The sequence below is a fragment of the Oncorhynchus keta genome, chromosome 33 (assembly GCF_023373465.1).
Source record: "Oncorhynchus keta strain PuntledgeMale-10-30-2019 chromosome 33, Oket_V2, whole genome shotgun sequence".
NCBI lineage: Eukaryota > Metazoa > Chordata > Actinopteri > Salmoniformes > Salmonidae > Oncorhynchus > Oncorhynchus keta.
In genome coordinates, this window is record NC_068453.1 from 7,368,711 (window position 1) to 7,388,156 (window position 19,446).

The 19,446-nt window shown below is 44.7% G+C and overlaps 1 protein-coding gene across 6 annotated transcripts in view; it reads right to left on the reverse strand.

The window, feature by feature from the left end:
• tbc1d22a (TBC1 domain family, member 22a) overlaps positions 1-19,446 on the reverse strand; it is a 198,151-nt gene that overhangs the window by 62,152 nt on the left and 116,553 nt on the right. For all 6 annotated transcript variants that reach the window (XM_035748532.2, XM_035748529.2, XM_035748530.2 and 3 more), the window contains one exon: positions 9,766-9,841. In XM_035748532.2, the coding sequence (XP_035604425.1) occupies positions 9,766-9,841 (76 nt within the window). The remainder of the gene's footprint in view (positions 1-9,765; positions 9,842-19,446) is intronic.

Genomic DNA, 19,446 nt, shown 5'->3' on the forward strand with positions numbered 1-19,446 from the left:
TAGGTGGTTATTTTCAAGTCACTCTGGGGGTTTGTAGGACTGTTGTTACACTGTGCTATTTTCCCAAAACTACCCCCTTGGAGCCATGTCCTGTGTCAGGTTTAATCAGCTAGCAGAGAGCTGGCAGAGTGGTGCTGTTTTACATCTCCCTTGGAGCAGCCCTAATGGATCTCGTTACGCAGAGGTGGAAATCAATCCGCACCAACTCATGCTCGCACATAAACACATCCATACTCGCACTTTTATTTCGGCAGGCTTCTTATTTGATCATTCCTTGATTTAATTGACCCTGGGCAGTCAGTCCAGCGTGACTGCCATTTCCCTCTCCCGGCCTCCACTTGGCTCCTCGGAAGAGCAGTCGACTCCTAGTACATCCGTTTTCATTTCAACAACCAGGGCTTGACATTTAACTTTTTTTTTAGCCACTTGCCCTTGGACAAGTAGGACATGTTTTTTTGGACTTTTCCGAAAGCTAAAGTCACAAAACAAAAAAAGGTCCGTAACACCATCGGCCAAAAGAGTGACTGAAAATGAGTGAAGTACATAGGAGGGATGTGAAATCATTTTCTGTGCTTGTCCATAGACCACGTGTCAAACTGGTTCCACGGTTGGACCGAGTGTCTGCGGGTTTCAATTTGATTACATTTCTTATTTGATCAAATCTCTTTTGTTTTGACTCCTCATTGGATTTTTCAATCTTGGTATTGTTTGCTCAATTTCACTTCTTGTGGCCTAAAATATTTGTCATTCAAAAATAAATCTGTGAATGAGAATAGCGTAGACTCCGACTTTCATAATCATTCCCATTTAAAAGCTGCAACTTTAGGACATTAAACACTAGAACATTTTGGAAAAAACTCCTCATAACTTTAATTTCTTTTAATGAGTTTATGATATTTTAGTTAGTAGGATTAGGATTTTGGCTCTTTGGTTCGCAATAGCAAAGATTTTTTTTTTTTTTTTGGGGTTGTTCGCATGCATAATTTCTGTTCAATAATGCTTTTCTCAACTAGAAAGTTTGTTCAAATTTCTCATTTGATTCTTATATACTGCTATTGTTTATTCTCTCTCTCTCATTATTACCATAAGCCTTCAATGTTTTTTGGGTTATTCAAAAACTCTGGGATACCGTAGAACTGTTTGATTAATTCATTGCTTGATCATGAATAAGTGTGGCAGGGGAAATCTAGCATGAATTAAACTGAAAGAGTGGCTTGATAGGCCACGTCATATTCGTATCAAGACGAGATTCTCCGACCGGATAGTTTGTGCTGCTTTGGTGAGACTCTTAGCTCTGTCTGCATTGTTCTCTTGCTTTGTATAAATAAAACTTATTTATTGAAATGTGTAGGAATATAGGCAATTTACTCCGAATGTAAACTGTGCCCTGCGGCTCTGCCTGATCCAATCCAATTCTGATCGGAGTAATTGTTTGATATGTTGTTTGATATTGTGATTTTCTACTGAAATCGATATTCTGGTAACCATTTTGGAGTTTAAATGTATTTGGCTAAGGTGTATGTAAACTTGGGTTTCATGCAGGGCTCATCTGAGAAAGACACGTTGGTCTCAGCATGACACCCTGTTGATTTAAAAAAATAAATAACAAATGTTTAATGAGATTATTTAAATATTTGGATAAATACTATGTATGAGTATTTTAAAATATATGCCAATACTTTCCAAATGTATGTCCTAATACATTCCCATATTCAAACACTTGTTCTAAAAATTAAAAATAAATAAAAATACTTTCAAATGTCTTTGAAGGTAATTAAAATACCCTAAATAGTATTTGAACCCAGGTCTGACACATACACGCAAACACACACACAGAGGATTTCAAGAGGAAGACAAATCTTACTCATTTCTCTCCCCTCACACCGAATGTACTGTGCCCTCTCTCTCTCTTTGTCTGTGTCTTTTACTCTCCCCATGTTGTACACTTTCCCTCAGTCTCGATCATTAGTCCGCTGCAGGAGACAACACACTGACATGAAAGCAGAACAAAATTACACACATTCCACTGACAAGAGATCCAATCAAACCATCACAACAACTCATACAACAGGAGAAGTGTTCACCCAAAACTGTCTCTCTGCTCTCATGTCCCTATAGCCCTTTCAAACTACTACAGCACCACAGCCTTCTCAAATATAAATTCTCCCCCAGCGTTCTCACTACTTCCACATCCCATTTGAATGTGAGGCAAAATACATTTAGCCAGCCCCCCCATTAGAGATAAATACAGTTCAATGTGACAAGAGTGGGACTCTGGAGTCTAACAATGTGAAGGTTGGTCAAGAACAAGACATTTGATAAGGGCTTCTGCGACGAGGACTAGAGACTAATGGTAATGAGAAACATTTGATAAGGGCTTCTGTTCGGTATTCATTTGAGAAACACCGTCAGAGCGCTACAAAGGAGACATTTGATAAGGGCTTCTGTTCGGTATTCATGACGAGGACAGAGAGAAACACCGTCAGAGACTAATGGTAATGAGAAACATTTGATAAGGGCTTCTGTTCGGTATTCATGACGAGGACAGAGAGAAACACCGTCAGAGACTAATGGTAATGAGAAACATTTGATAAGGGCTTCTGTTCGGTATTCATGACGAGGACAGAGAGAAACAGTCAGAGACTAATGGTAATGAGAAACATTTGATAAGGGCTTCTGTTCATTCATGAGAGGACAGAGAGAAACACCGTCAGAGACTAATGGTAATGAGAAACATTTGATAAGGGCTTCTGTTCGGTATTCATGACGAGGACAGAGAGAAACACCGTCAGAGACTAATGGTAATGAGAAACATTTGATAAGGGCTTCTGTTCGGTATTCATGACGAGGACAGAGAGAAACACCGTCAGAGACTAATGGTAATGAGAAACATTTGATAAGGGCTTCTGTTCGGTATTCATGACGAGGACAGAGAGAAACACCGTCAGAGACTAATGGTAATGAGAAACATTTGATAAGGGCTTCTGTTCGGTATTCATGACGAGGACAGAGAGAAAGACAATGGTAATGAGAAACATTTGATAAGGGCGTCATGACGAGGACAGAGAGAGACTAATGGTAATGAGAAACATTTGATAAGGGCTTCTGTTCGGTATTCATTTGATAAGGGAGGACAGAGAGAAACACCGTCAGAGACTAATGGTAATGAGAAACATTTGATAAGGGCTTCTGTTCGGTATTCATGACGAGGACAGAGAGAAACACCGTCAGAGACTAATGGTAATGAGAAACATTTGATAAGGGCTTCTGTTCGGTATTCATGACGAGGACAGAGAGAAACACAGTCAGAGACTAATGGTAATGAGAAACATTTGAATGACAAAGCATGGACATTACGTGGACATCAGAAGTATTTAACCACAGTCAATGCCCTGTGTCCCAAATGGCACGCTATTCCCTATTTAGTGTGCTACTTTTGACCAGGATCCATAGGGGGCATCATTAGAGCTCTGGTCAAAAGTATTGCACTATATAGAGAATAGGGTGCCAGATTAATTACCACACAGGGACACTTAGAAGGTAAGAGACTCACACCCGGGAGAAAACCTTGGTCTCTAATTACAATGAGTGCAGAAATTACAGATTTTGCTTAGTGTTGATTCAAACCTATATGGAGACGTACGTACGTACGTGCGTGCGTGCGTGCGTGTGTGTAAATCAAACTGTCACATGCGCTGAAGACAACAGGTGTAGACCTTACTGTGAAATGCTTACTTTACAAGCCCTTAACCAACAATGTAGTTCAAGAAGAGTTAAGAAAATATTTACCAAATAAATTCAAGTTAAAAAAATAAAAGAATAAAAAAGTAAACCCCAAAAAGAAAAACGAGGCTATATATACAGGGGATAACAGAGTCAGTGTGCGGGGGTACAGGTTAGTCCAGGTCATTTGTACATGTAGGTAAGGGTGAAGTGACTTTTCATAGATAAGAAACAGCAAGAAGCAGCAGTCTACAAAACAAATGGAGGGGAAGGGGTCAATATAAATAGTCCAGGTGGCCATTTTATTAATTGTTCAGCAGTCTTATGGCTTGGGGGTAGAAGCTGTTGAGGAGCCTTTTGGTCCTAGACCTGAAGCTACGATACCGCTTGCTGTGCGGAAGCAGAGAAAAGTATAAGTGTGTGTTTAAGTGTACGCGTGTGTCTATAGGGTTCAAACCTTTAAAGAGCCAGGTGTGGAGTTAATGAGCGATATGTTAAAATTAAGAAAAACATATTACAAATAAATGGTAGTCATTTATCAGATGTTCTTATCTGGAGAGACTTACAGGAGCAGTTCGGGTTTCAGTGCCTTGCTCAAGGGCACATAAAAATCTGTTTATCTAGTCGGCTCAGGGATTCGAACCAGGGACCTTTTGGTTACTGGCCCAACGCTCTTAACCGCTAGGCTAATTTCAAAGTAATAAAAAGTATATACCTTGCAAAGTATGGTTAATTTACCGTTATAAACTAGGTGGTTCGAGCCCTGAATGCTGATTGGCTGAAAGACGTGGTATATCAGAAAAACATGTATTTTTGCTTCTTTAATTACATCTGTTACCAGTTTATAATAGCAAAAAAGGCACCTCGGGTGCTTGTGATACATGGCCAATATACCACGCCTATACCACGGCTAAGGGCTGTATCCAAGCACTCGTCCCTAAGAACAGCCCTTAGCCGTGGTATATTGGCCACACACCACACCCACCTCGGGCCTTATTGCTGAAGTATTTACAGGTCATTTAAGGTAGACGTGTACTGTAGGATCAAGGAAATGGAGATATCAACTCAACGCCGGACACTCTAAATGATAAAGAGAGAAAGAAGTGAAGTTCTCAAGGAGGACTGGTAAAGTTCAATCTCTGTCTCCTCCTTACTCCAGAGAGAGTAAATCTAACCTGCGACCTAAAGACATTTATCTTGTCCAAGAAGACCAACTCAATTTCCCTCCCTGCATACATTTGGTTGTTAAATATAGCCAAGTCCAAACTGAGCAGAGGCATCAGAAAGAAAAAATAAGACCGTTTTGGAACACAAATGCCTGGGTCTGGGGCTAGGGTGTACAGATGGGGCATGGGCTGGATCTGGCAGTAGGGTATAGAGCTCTGTCTCAGGTTGAACCTGGGCTGGATCTGGCAGTAGGGTATAGAGCTCTCTCAGGTTGATCCTGGGCTGGATCTGGCAGTAGGGTATAGAGCTCTCTCAGGTTGAACCTGGGGCTGGGGTGTACAGATGGGGCATGGGCTGGATCTGGCAGTAGGGTATAGAGCTCTGTCTCAGGTTGAACCTGGGCTGGATCTGGCAGTAGGGTATAGAGCTCTCTCAGGTTGAACCTGGGCTGGATCTGGCAGTAGGGTATAGAGCTCTGTCTCAGGTTGAACATGGGCTGGATCTGGCAGTAGGGTATAGAGCTCTGTCTCAGGTTGAACCTGGGCTGGATCTGGCAGTAGGGTATAGAGCTCTGTCTCAGGTTGAACCTGGGCTGGATCTGGCAGTAGGGTATAGAGCTCTCTCAGGTTGAACCTGGGTCTGGATCTGGCAGTAGGGTATAGAGCTCTGTCTCAGGTTGAACCTGGGTCTGGGGCTAGGGTATACAGATGGGGCGTGGGCTGGATCTGGCAGTAGGGTATAGAGCTCTGTCTCAGGTTGAACCTGGGTCTGGGGCTAGGGTATACAGATGGGGCGTGGGCTGGATCTGGCAGTAGGGTATAGAGCTCTGTCTCAGGTTGAACCTGGGTCTGGGGCTGGGGTGTACAGATGGGGCGTGGGCTGGATCTGGCAGTAGGGTATAGAGCTCTGTCTCAGGTTGAACCTGGGTCTGGGGCTGGGGTATACAGATGGGGCGTGGGCTGGATCTGGCAGTAGGGTATAGAGCTCTGTCTCAGGTTGAACCTGGGTCTGGGGCTGGGGTATACAGATGGGGCGTGGGCTGGATCTGGCAGTAGGGTATAGAGCTCGGTCTCAGGTTGAACCTGGGCTGGATCTGGCAGTAGGGTATAGAGCTCGGTCTCAGGTTGAACCTGGGTCTAGAACTGGGCTGACTGTCTCTGTCCTGTAAGATGTCCACTAAATCCTGATTATACCTCTCTAATGTAAAGAAAGTACGGGACTAGATCTGAGTCTAGGTCCAGTCCCGGTCTGGCTTTGTGCTGTGCAGGGGTCAGCCTGCTCTGTCAGGAAATGGAGGGAGGAGAGGATGGCCAGTGAATTCTGATTACACCTCTGTCATTTAAAGTAATGAGAGGAGCTCATGCTCTGGTGGCTCCTTGCTTCCCCCCGGCGGACCAGACGCCAGCCAGCCACCGTTCTGTTAAAGGCCACACTGACCCGCCACTGATTGGGGATGACACACAGCAGTCAGGGTGTGTGTGTGTGTGTGTGTGTGCCCGCGATCACTCTGACAGATGGACAGACTAATCGTCATTCTGACAGGAAGAGAGATATGGTCAGACAGACAGATGGACAGACAAAGACAGAAAGAGGGAAAGAACCACACGAGAGAGAGAGAGAAAAAGAACCACACGAGAGAGAGAGAGAAAAAGAACCACACGAGAGAGAGAGAGAAAAAGAACCACACGAGAGAGAGAGAGAAAAAGAACCACACGAGAGAGAGAGAGAAAAAGAACCACACGAGAGAGAGAGAGAGAAAAAGAAACACACGAGAGAGAGAGAGAGAAAAAGAACACATCACACGAGAGAGAGAGAGAAAAAGAACCACACGAGAGAGAGAGAGAGAAAAAAAGAACCACACGAGAGAGAGAGAAAAAAAAGAGAACCACACGAGAGAGAGAAAGAGAAAAAGAACCACACGAGAGAGAGAGAGAAAAAAAGAACCACACGAGACAGAGAAAGAGAGAAAAAAAAGAACCAGATAAAGAGACAGAGAGACAGAGAGAGAGAAAAAGAACCACACGAGAGAGAGAGAAAAAAAAGAACCACACGAGAGAGAGACAGAGAAAGAGACAGAAAAGAATCACACGAGAGAGAGAGAAAAAGAATCACAGACAGAGAGAGAGACAGAAAAGAACCACACGAGAGAGAGAGAGAAAAAGAACCACACGAGAGAGAGAGAGAGAGAAAAAGAACCACATGAGAGAGAGAGAAAAAGAACCACACGAGAGAGAGAGAGAGAGAAAAAGAACCACACGAGAGAGAGAGAGAGAGAAAAAGAACCACACGAGAGAGAGAGAGAGAGAAAAAGAACCAAACGAGAGAGAGAGAGAGAAAAAGAACCAAACGAGAGAGAGAGAGAGAGAAAAAGAACCACACGAGAGACAGAGAGAGAAAAAGAACCACGAGAGAGAGAGAGAAAGAGACAGAGACAGAGAGAGACAGAGACAGAGAGAGACAGAGACAGAGACAGAGACAGAGACAGAGACAGAGACAGAAACAGAGACAGAGAAAGAGACAGAGAGAGAGAGACAGAGAGAGAGAGACAGAGAGAGAGAGACAGAGAGAGAGACAGAGAGAGAGAGACAGAGAGAGAGAGACAGAGAGAGAGACAGAGAGAGACAGACAGAGAAAGAGACAGAGAAAGAGACAGAGAAAGAGACAGAGAGAGACAGAAAAAGAGACAGAGAAAGAGACAGAGAAAGAGACAGAGAAAGAGACAGAGAAAGAGACAGAAAGAGACAGAGAAAGAGACAGAGAAAGAGACAGAGAAAGAGACAGAGAAAGAGACAGAGAAAGAGACAGAGAAAGAGACAGAGAAAGAGACAGAGAAAGAGACAGAGAAAGAGACAGAGAAAGAGACAGAGAAAGAGACAGAGAAAGAGACAGAGAAAGAGACAGAGAAAGAGACAGATAAAGAGACAGATAAAGAGACAGATAAAGAGACAGATAAAGAGACAGATAAAGAGACAGATAAAGAGACAGATAAAGAGACAGATAAAGAGACAGAGAAAGAGACAGATAAAGAGACAGATAAAGAGACAGAGAAAGAGACAGAGAAAGAGACAGAGAAAGAGACAGAGAAAGAGACAGAGAAAGAGACAGAGAAAGAGACAGAGAAAGAGACAGATAAAGAGACAGAGAAAGAGACAGAGAAAGAGACAGAGAAAGAGACAGAGAAAGAGACAGAGAAAGAGACAGAGAAAGAGACAGAGAAAGAGACAGATAAAGAGACAGATAAAGAGACAGATAAAGAGACAGAGAAAGAGACAGAGAAAGAGACAGAGAAAGAGACAGAGAAAGAGACAGAGAAAGAGACAGAGAAAGAGACAGAGAAAGAGACAGAGACAGAGACAGAGAAAGAGACAGAGAAAGAGACAGAGAAAGAGAAAGAGACAGAGAAAGAGACAGAGAAAGAGACAGAGAAAGAGACAGAGACAGAGAAAGAGACAGAGAAAGAGACAGAGAAAGAGACAGAGACAGAGACAGAGACAGAGAAAGAGACAGATAAAGAGACAGATAAAGAGACAGATAAAGAGACAGAGACAGAGAAAGAGACAGAGAAAGAGACAGAGAAAGAGACAGATAAAGAGACAGATAAAGAGACAGATAAAGAGACAGAGAAAGAGACAGAGAAAGAGACAGAGAAAGAGACAGAGAAAGAGACAGAGAAAGAGACAGAGAAAGAGACAGAGAAAGAGACAGAGAAAGAGACAGAGAAAGAGACAGAGAAAGAGACAGAGAAAGAGACAGAGAAAGAGACAGAGAAAGAGACAGAGAGACAGAGAAAGAGACAGAGAAAGAGACAGAGAAAGAGACAGAGAAAGAGACAGAGAAAGAGACAGAGAAAGAGACAGATAAAGAGACAGATAAAGAGACAGAGAAAGAGACAGAAAGAGACAGAGAAAGAGACAGAGAAAGAGACAGAGAAAGAGACAGAGAACAGAGAAAGAGACAGATAAAGAGAAAGAGACAGAGACAGAGACAGACAGTGACAGAGAAAGAGACAGAGAAAGAGACAGAGAAAGAGACAGAGACAGAGAAAGAGACAGATAAAGAGACAGAGAAAGAGACAGAGAAAGAGACAGAGAAAGAGACAGAGAAAGATAAAGAGACAGATAAAGAGACAGATAAAGAGACAGAGACAGAGAAAGAGACAGAGAAAGATAAAGAGACAGAGAAAGAGACAGAGACAGAGAAAGAGACAGAGAAAGAGACAGAGAAAGAGACAGAGAAAGAGACAGAGAAAGAGACAGAGAAAGAGACAGAGAAAGAGACAGAGACAGATAAAGAGACAGAGACAGATAAAGAGACAGATAGAGACAGACAGAGAAAGAGACAGAGAAAGAGACAGAGAAAGAGACAGATAAAGAGACAGATAAAGAGACAGATAAAGAGACAGATAAAGAGACAGATAAAGAGACAGAGACAGAGACAGAGACAGAGAAAGAGACAGAGAAAGAGACAGATAAAGAGACAGAGAAAGAGACAGAGAAAGAGACAGAGAAAGAGACAGAGAAAGAGACAGAGAAAGAGACAGAGAAAGAGACAGATAAAGAGACAGATAAAGAGAAAGAGACAGAGACAGACAGAGACAGACAGTGACAGAGAAAGAGACAGAGAACGAGAAAGAGACAGATAAAGAGAAAGAGACAGAGACAGAGACAGACAGTGACAGAGAAAGAGACAGAGAAAGAGACAGAGAAAGAGACAGAGAAAGAGACAGAGAAAGAGAGACAGAGAAAGAGAGACAGAGAAAGAGACAGAGAGAAAGAGACAGAGAAAGAGACAGAGAGAAAGAGACAGACAGAGAAAGAAAGAGACAGGACCACAGGAGAGGACAGGAGAGAGAGAGGAAGAGGAGAGGAAGCTCACCATCGATCCTGCTGACCAACTCCTCCAGAGCCTTGACTTTCCTTTGGATCCCCGGCTGTGCAAATGTGTAGTTGTCCTTGATTGGAAAGCCAGAGAGAGAGAGAAATGAATTTCACAGCAAGGTGTGGTCTGTCTTACTAGGGGTGATGTCCGTTGCCCTAAAATGAGTCTGTTGCCCTAAAATGTTGCTTCAAACGCTCATGTACTTCAGTAAACAAAAGAAGGATGTGTGTGAGGAATAGTAATGGCGACAGATGAACAAACAACTGTGTATACTAGCGGAGGGACACTGGACACACAGTCTCATTCAAGGGTGAGCAACTAGCAACCCCAGCTCGTGATCCATGGGCCATTTCGTGGCCATCCTGAAGAAAAGGGGAGGTCACAGACAGAGAGAAGGCGAGAGAGTGAGATCAGGAGGTGAGCCGTCCTCTCAACCACTAAACACAAGCTGACAGGAGATTAAATGCAACATTTACAGACTAAATGCATATATCAGCAGCAGTGCTTGAAGGGGGACTGATTTTTTTCATCCATTATCACCCTCCTCATTACTACACTTGACTGTTCTGGGACTAGAACGTATGTTTATGGCCGACGCCACATAGGCCTCATATCAACCAGGGGGGGGTCAGTTCCTCTAAGTACTGAGACCATTATACATGCAAGGTCACCTTTAGTCACAGTATGAATAGACGACAGGTCTTGAAGAGGTAATGATGTCTCCTTATAGCAGAGTGAAGAGGGCATCCATCTAATGGGCACATGTAAGATCAGATTTATAGAACTCCATTCAGAGAGTGCTGATGGGTCTGCTAATAACACAGGCGAACAGTAATTGGACATTGAAAAGTCACTTTTGTTTGAGGTTGGTCCTAATGTACACACTGCCACTGGAAGTGGACTTTACATAGTGGAGCAAGTCACGTTCATTTGACATTTGCAGACAAGCCCAGTTTTTAATCCTAATGTACATTTAAGTAATCAAATAATTTCTTATTTGATTAAGGCCTTCGGGGACGAAAAGCAACAACCTCACAACAGGCCTTGGATCTAGCCTGCATTTACAAAGCAATAAATGATTAAATCATAGGCCGAGTCTCTAAGTTTAAGTTATTACAAACGTGTGTGTGTGTGTCTGCAGTCTGAGCCATGGGAATTACTATGGAAGGAGTGTGGCTATGATGCTGATGTGTTGCACTTGTAGAGAGAGCTGCAAGGACAAGGCAAGAGAGAGGGGGAGCGACAGAGAGGGGGAGCGACAGAGAGGGGGAGCGACAGAGAGGGGGAGCGAGAGAGAGGGGGAGCGAGAGAGAGGGGAGCGAGAGAGAGGGGGAGCGAGAGAGAGGGGAGCGAGAGAGAGGGGGACAGAGAGGGAGAGCGACAGAGGGGGAGCGAGAGAGGGGAACAGAGCGACAGAGAGGGGGAGACAGACAGAGGGGGGCGACAGAGAGGGGGAGCGAGAGGGGGGAGCGACAGAGAGGAGAGAGACAGAGAGGGGAGCGACAGGGAGGGGGAGCAGAGAGACAGAGAGGGGGAGCGACAGAGAGGGGGAGCAGACAGAGCGGGGGAGCGACAGAGAGGGGGAGCGACAGAGGGGGAGCGACAGAGGGGAGCGACAGAGCGGGGGGCAACAGAGCGGGGGGCAACAGAGCGGGGGGCAACAGAGCGGGGGGCAACAGAGCGGGGGGCAACAGAGCGGGGGCAACAGAGCAGAGGGGGCCGACAGAGCGGGGGGCCAACAGAGAGGGGGAGAGACAGAGAGGGGGGGCGACAGAGCTCTATACCCTACTGCCAGATCCAGCCCACTCCCCATCTGTACACCCCAGCCCCAGGTTCAACCTGAGACCGAGCTCTATACCCTACTGCCAGATCCAGCCCACGCCCCATCTGTACACCCCAGCCCCAGACCCAGGTTCAACCTGAGACCGAGCTCTATACCCTACTGCCAGATCCAGCCCACGCCCCATCTGTACACCCCAGCCCGAGACCCAGGTTCAACCTGAGACAGAGCTCTATACCCTACTGCCAGATCCAGCCCACCCCATCTGTACACCCCAGCCCCAGGTTCAACCTGAGACAGAGCTCTATACCCTACTGCCAGATCCAGCCCACACCCCATCTGTACACCCCAGCCCCAGGCATTTGTATTCCAAAACGGTCTTATTTTTTCTTTCTGATGTCTCTGCTCAGTTTGGACTTGGCTATATTTAACAGAGAGGGGGCGACAGAGAGGGGGCGACAGAGAGGGGGGCGACAGAGAGGGGGGGGGGCGACAGAGAGCGACAAAGAGGGGGAGCGACAGAGAGCGACAAAGAGGGGGAGCGACAGAGGGAGCGAGAGCGACAGAGGGAGGGAGCGAGAGCGACAGAGGGAGAGAGAGAGAGCGACAGAGGGAGAGAGAGAGAGCGACAGAGGGAGAGAGAGAGAGCGACAGAGGGAGAGAGAGAGAGCGACAGAGGGAGAGAGAGAGAGCGACAGAGGGAGAGAGAGCGACAGAGGGAGAGAGAGAGAGAGCGAGAGAGGGAGAGAGAGAGCGACAGAGGGAGAGAGAGAGAGCGACAGAGGAGAGAGAGAGAGAGCGACAGAGGGAGAGAGAGAGAGAGCGACAGAGGGAGAGAGAGAGAGAGAGCGACAGAGGGAGAGAGAGAGAGCGACAGAGGGAGAGGGCGACAGAGGGAGAGGGAGAGAGCGACAGAGGGAGAGAGAGAGAGCGACAGAGGGAGCGAGACATATTAACCGATAAACAATTGCTGCCCGACCTTCAGGCTCAACTGTGCATCCTGCAGTGAGCGTTCTGGGGCCCGAGTGTTGTGGTCATGAATACAGGAGTGGCTCTGGATACAACACACTACTGACAGAGGGGGAGAGAGAGGGAGAAGAATAGAGAGGGTGGGGAGACCGAGAGAGAAACCTTGGCCTAGCATCACCTCTCCCTTCCCTGTGACCTCCCAGTGCTACTGTAAAGCCCAGCTATAAGAAGCTACTTCCAGAAAATAACACAGATTTCACGTAGGCTGACACAGAGAAAGGATATTTCAATGGCTGACATGGATTCGGAAGTACACAGCAGTACCGGGTCAAGGCATGTTCAGCCATCCTTGCTCCCAAGTGTTACCCCTCCTCCCCCACCCAAGTCCATTCTCCTATAGTGGAGCTCCAGGACCAGACCACTGAGTGTTCTGAACCCCTCAGTTCAATGCAGTGAGATCATATCTGGTTTGATGGGCTATGATCTGATTAATTAGAGCGGGGTCGGGATTGAGACTTCCTGGCTCCATCTGCACACGTGCAGTAGCCATGTCCTCAGGTCAACAGACCATAATATGCTGCCCAGGCACAGCTGGTCCTCCCAGGTTACTGCTCCCTCGTTGCCCTTCATCTTTCTCCCTCCCCCTCTCTCTCTCTCTGTGCCTAAATGCAATTACCTGTTCAGAGAGTGAGCACTTGGCCAGTTTGAAGCAGGCATTAAGACTAGCCCAGAGCCCCCAGGCACCAATAATTACATCAGCTTCAAGATCCCTTGCTTTAATGAACTAGCTACTGTACCCCTCTCTCTCTCTGGTCCACTGGAAAATGCTGCTCCGTGCGTGGAGTCGTAAATAGGGAGGGAGGAGGAGATATATTCTCTCCTGACGGACACATCCTCAAACTCTTAAGACTTCTGCAAATTGTCCCGACGTCAAAGTGTCACCAACTAAAAAGGTCAACGATAACCATTCAGCAAACGCACCCTGCGGGGCTCTTCTTCCAAGTGTCCTGTACATAACACTTCTCGGCAGTGCTCAAAGCATGCTATTCCCAGAGCAGGATTTACATGTCAACTCAAAGCTATGAGCCATATCAGTCCTCCATGACAATAAAATCATCATCAACAGAGTAGGCTAATCAGTCCTCCATGACAACAAAATCATCAACAACAGAGTAGGCTAATCAGTCCTCCATGACAACAAAATCATCAACAACAGAGTAGGCTAATCAGTCCTCCATGACAATAAAATCATCATCAACAGAGTAGGCTAATCAGTCCTCCATGACAACAAAATCATCAACAACAGAGTAGGCTAATCAGTCCTCCATGACAACAAAATCATCATCAACAGAGTAGGCTAATCAGTCCTCCAGGACAACAAAATCATCAACAACAGAGTAGGCTAATCAGTCCTCCATGACAACAAAATCATCAACAACAGAGTAGGCTAATCAGTCCTCCATGACAACAAAATCATCAACAACAGAGTAGGCTAATCAGTCCTCCATGACAACAAAATCATCAACAACAGAGTAGGCTAATCAGTCCTCCATGACAACAAAATCATCAACAGAGTAGGCTAATCAGTCCTCCATGACAACAAAATCAACAACAGAGTAGGCTAATCAGTCCTCCATGACAACAAAATCATCAACAACAGAGTAGGCTAATCAGTCCTCCATGACAACAAAATCATCAACAACAGAGTAGGCTAATCAGTCCTCCATGACAATAAAATCATCAACAACAGAGTAGGCTAATCAGTCCTCCATGACAACAAAATCATCAACAACAGAGTAGGCTAATCAGTCCTCCATGACAATAAAATCATCAACAACAGAGTAGGCTAATCAGTCCTCCATGACAACAAAATCATCAACAACAGAGTAGGCTAATCAGTCCTCCATGACAACAAAATCATCAACAACAGAGTAGGCTAATCAGTCCTCCATGACAACAAAATCATCAACAACAGAGTAGGCTAATCAGTCCTCCATGACAACAAAATCATCAACAACAGAGTAGGCTAATCAGTCCTCCATGACAACAAAATCATCAACAACAGAGTAGGCTAATCAGTCCTCCATGACAATAAAATCATCATCAACAGAGTAGGCTAATCAGTCCTCCATGACAACAAAATCATCAACAACAGAGTAGGCTAATCAGTCCTCCATGACAACAAAATCATCAACAACAGAGTAGGCTAATCAGTCCTCCATGACAACAAAATCATCAACAACAGAGTAGGCTAATCAGTCCTCCATGACAACAAAATCATCAACAACAGAGTAGGCTAATCAGTCCTCCATGACAACAAAATCATCAACAACAGAGTAGTCCTCCATGACAATCAGTCCTCCATGACAACAAAATCATCAACAACAGAGTAGGACAACAAAATCAAACAACAGAGTCAATCAGTCCTCCATGACAACAAAATCATCAACAACAGAGTAGGCTAATCAGTCCTCCATGACAACAAAATCATCAACAACAGAGTAGGCTAATCAGTCCTCCATGACAACAAAATCATCAACAACAGAGTAGGCTAATCAGTCCTCCATGACAACAAAATCATCAACAACAGAGGCTAGGCTAATCAGTCCTCCATGACAACAAAATCATCAACAACAGAGTAGGCTAATCAGTCCTCCATGACAACAAAATCATCAACAACAGAGTAGGCTAATCAGTCCTCCATGACAACAAAATCATCAACAACAGAGTAGGCTAATCAGTCCTCCAAAATGACAACAAAAAATCATCAACAACAGAGTAGGCTAATCAGTCCTCCATGACAACAAAATCATCAACAACAGAGTAGGCTAATCAGTCCTCCATGACAACAAAATCATCAACAACAGAGTAGGCTAATCAGTCCTCCATGACAACAAAATCATCAACAACAGAGTAGGCTAATCAGTCCTCCATGACAACAAAATCATCAACAACAGAGTAGGCTAATCAGTCCTCCATGACAACAAAATCATCAACAACAGAGTAGGCTAATCAGTCCTCCATGACAACAAAATCATCAACAACAGAGTAGGCTAATCAGTCCTCCATGACAACAAAATCATCAACAACAGAGTAGGCTAATCAGTCCTCCATGACAACAAAATCATCAACAACAGAGTAGGCTAATCAGTCCTCCATGACAACAAAATCATCAACAACAGAGTAGGCTAATCAGTCCTCCATGACAACAAAATCATCAACAACAGAGTAGGCTAATCAGTCCTCCATGACAACAAAATCATCAACAACAGAGTAGGCTAATCAGTCCTCCATGACAACAAAATCATCAACAACAGAGTAGGCTAATCAGTCCTCCATGACAACAAAATCATCAACAACAGAGTAGGCTAATCAGTCCTCCATGACAACAAAATCATCAACAACAGAGTAGGCTAATCAGTCCTCCATGACAACAAAATCATCAACAACAGAGTAGGCTAATCAGTCCTCCATGACAACAAAATCATCAACAACAGAGTAGGCTAATCAGTCCTCCATGACAACAAAATCATCAACAACAGAGTAGGCTAATCAGTCCTCCATGACAACAAAATCATCAAAACAACAGAGTAGGCTAATCAGTCCTCCATGACAACAAAATCATCAAAACAACAGAGTAGGCTAATCAGTCCTCCATGACAACAAAATCATCAACAACAGAGTAGGCTAATCAGTCCTCCATGACAACAAAATCATCAACAACAGAGTAGGCTAATCAGTCCTCCATGACAACAAAATCATCAACAACAGAGTAGGCTAATCAGTCCTCCATGACAACAAAATCATCAACAACAGAGTAGGCTAATCAGTCCTCCATGACAACAAAATCATCAACAACAGAGTAGGCTAATCAGTCCTCCATGACAACAAAATCATCAACAACAGAGTAGGCTAATCAGTCCTCCATGACAACAAAATCATCAACAACAGAGTAGGCTAATCAGTCCTCCATGACAACAAAATCATCAACAACAGAGTAAATCATCAACAACAGAGTAGGCTAATCAGTCCTCCATGACAACAAAATCATCAACAACAGAGTAGGCTAATCAGTCCTCCATGACAACAAAATCATCAACAACAGAGTAGGCTAATCAGTCCTCCATGACAACAAAATCATCAACAACAGAGTAGGCTAATCAGTCCTCCATGACAACAAAATCATCAACAACAGAGTAGGCTAATCAGTCCTCCATGACAACAAAATCATCAACAACAGAGGCTAATCAGTCCTCCATGCAACAAAATCAGTCCTCCATGACAACAAAATCATCAACAACAGAGTAGGCTAATCAGTCCTCCATGACAACAAAATCATCAACAACAGAGTAGGCTAATCAGTCCTCCATGACAACAAAATCATCAACAACAGAATCAGTAGGCATAATCAGTCCTCCATGACAACAAAATCATCAACAACAGAGTAGGCTAATCAGTCCTCCATGACAACAAAATCATCAACAACAGAGTAGGCTAATCAGTCCTCCATGACAACAAAATCATCAACAACAGAGTAGGCTAATCAGTCCTCCATGACAACAAAATCATCAACAACAGAGTAGGCTAATCAGTCCTCCATGACAACAAAATCATCAACAACAGAGTAGGCTAATCAGTCCTCCATGACAACAAAATCATCAACAACAGAGTAGGCTAATCAGTCCTCCATGACAACAAAATCATCAACAACAGAGTAGGCTAATCAGTCCTCCATGACAACAAAATCATCAACAACAGAGTAGGCTAATCAGTCCTCCATGACAACAAAATCATCAACAACAGAGTAGGCTAATCAGTCCTCCATGACAACAAAATCATCAACAACAGAGTAGGCTAATCAGTCCTCCATGACAACAAAATCATCAACAACAGAGTAGGCTAATCAGTCCTCCATGACAACAAAATCATCAACAACAGAGTAGGCTAATCAGTCCTCCATGACAACAAAATCATCAACAACAGAGTAGGCTAATCAGTCCTCCATGACAACAAAATCATCAACAACAGAGTAGGCTAATCAGTCCTCCATGACAACAAAATCATCAAAACAACAGAGTAGGCTAATCAGTCTAAACAAATATAATAGAATTCCATATTTCCAAGTCCTATTCCTGAAGACCAACGGGTCAATTCATTGGAACAACTGGAAATATGACTTTGGTTTATAACGTAAAGAAATGGCCGAATTGTATGATTATTTGTAGAATAAAGCAATGGGCTTGAAGAAGCCTACAAAACCAACCCGTAAAGGAAAATGCAACATCCATTTGTGGCCAGCCATGTAAACTCTAAACATGGATTTTTCCAGCAATAGATGTGCAATTAGTAATATTCTTTTTTGTCTTCTTCTAATGCCTCTTAAGGGGAATGTAATCTAAAAGTAATCAAATTACGTTACTGGGTGTGGGTAATCCAAAATATCATTTACTGATTATAATTGAGGACAGGTAACTTGTAACTGTAACAGATTACATTTAGAAAGTAACACCTGGCCTACTGCAGAGCACAAGAGAAGTAGGGAGTGAGGCCACAGTGCAAGTGTTATGGTACACTTAACTTGACCTATAGCACTCAGATGACACCCTGTGATCTAGACTGTCCAGCTGGGTCAGAGGTCAGTATGAACACTGTGTGGCGCAGTCTCTCATATCTGCTTCTCTCGCCCCACCTCTTCCTCGCCCTCTCGCCCTCCTGCCCCTCCCTTCTTCCTCGCTCTCCCTCCCCATCTCTCCACAAAGCCACAGCTCCAGACTGTCTGTGATAAAGTGCTTGACTCCAGCTTTGATCCTCTGAGGCAATGGCAGGACATGTCCACATTCCACACTTTGTTCTTCTTCCTTTTTCTTTTCTCGCTGTTCTGTTATTCTCCACTAGAAACGGAGCCATCGGGTTACTGTCCGTCTGTCACGTCTCTGCCCTCACCAACAATGACAAACCATTCCCCCTTTTCATCCCAGGAATGACAAGAATCTCACGATCGATGTAAGGCCAATGATGTTTTCAGGGCTGCCATTTCTTCCCCTTTCTATTCTGTTAGTGGCCAAACAATGTAGGACACAGTCTTCGATGACTGAGGCTAGTTATTGTGTGTTGGCGCCAATCAGCAAAGTGAACAGCAACAGCGGACAACAGAGAAAGTGTGTGTGTCTGTCGCTGGAGGCGTCTGCTACAGAGATGACAGCCACAGATAACCCCGAGTCACAATAGACCTGCTGAACACCGGGCTGTGTACACACACCCATACAAACACACGGGGGGGGCGTGTTGAGGAGGACAAAGCCATATTGACCCACCTCCATCAACATTCTCTCCATCCATCTCTCCCTCGGCTGACTGTCGGATGGCTCTGTGTGTGTTTGGGGATAACCTGGGAACAATCAGCGATCGCGGGCTTATCGGAGAAATATTTCCCTCACACAGAGCCTGTCCTCTCCTCCCCCTGCATTCCCCTGCCTCTCTAATTGTAGGACTCGTTGATTGGGAGTGCTCGGACATATTTTAAACGGGGTCTGCGAGGCACTTAAATGCGCATGTGAATGGGGTCTTATCGTTTGAGTTGGTGTTGGATGTGTCAGAGAAAGGAATGAATAGAGAGTGAGTGTTGGCTTTGTGTGTCTGTCAGAAACAAGGAGAATATGAGTGACAGGCCTCTCTATCAGCTGTGTGATTGAGTAGCTAGCGGAGCTGAAAAAGAGGCATCCAGCTGTCAATAGAAAGGTAGGAGAGAGAGAGCCGCAGTCAGCCAGAACAACTCCCTCTTCCCCCTGCCTCCCCAGGTCCCCATCCCTCCCAGTCTCGTTCCATTCTTCCAGTCTCACCTGCCTCCCCCTCCCTCTCAATGTCTCCCCCCTGCCTGCCACCCTCCCTCTGCCTGCCTGAGTCTCCTTTCCAATGTTTCTCCTTACATC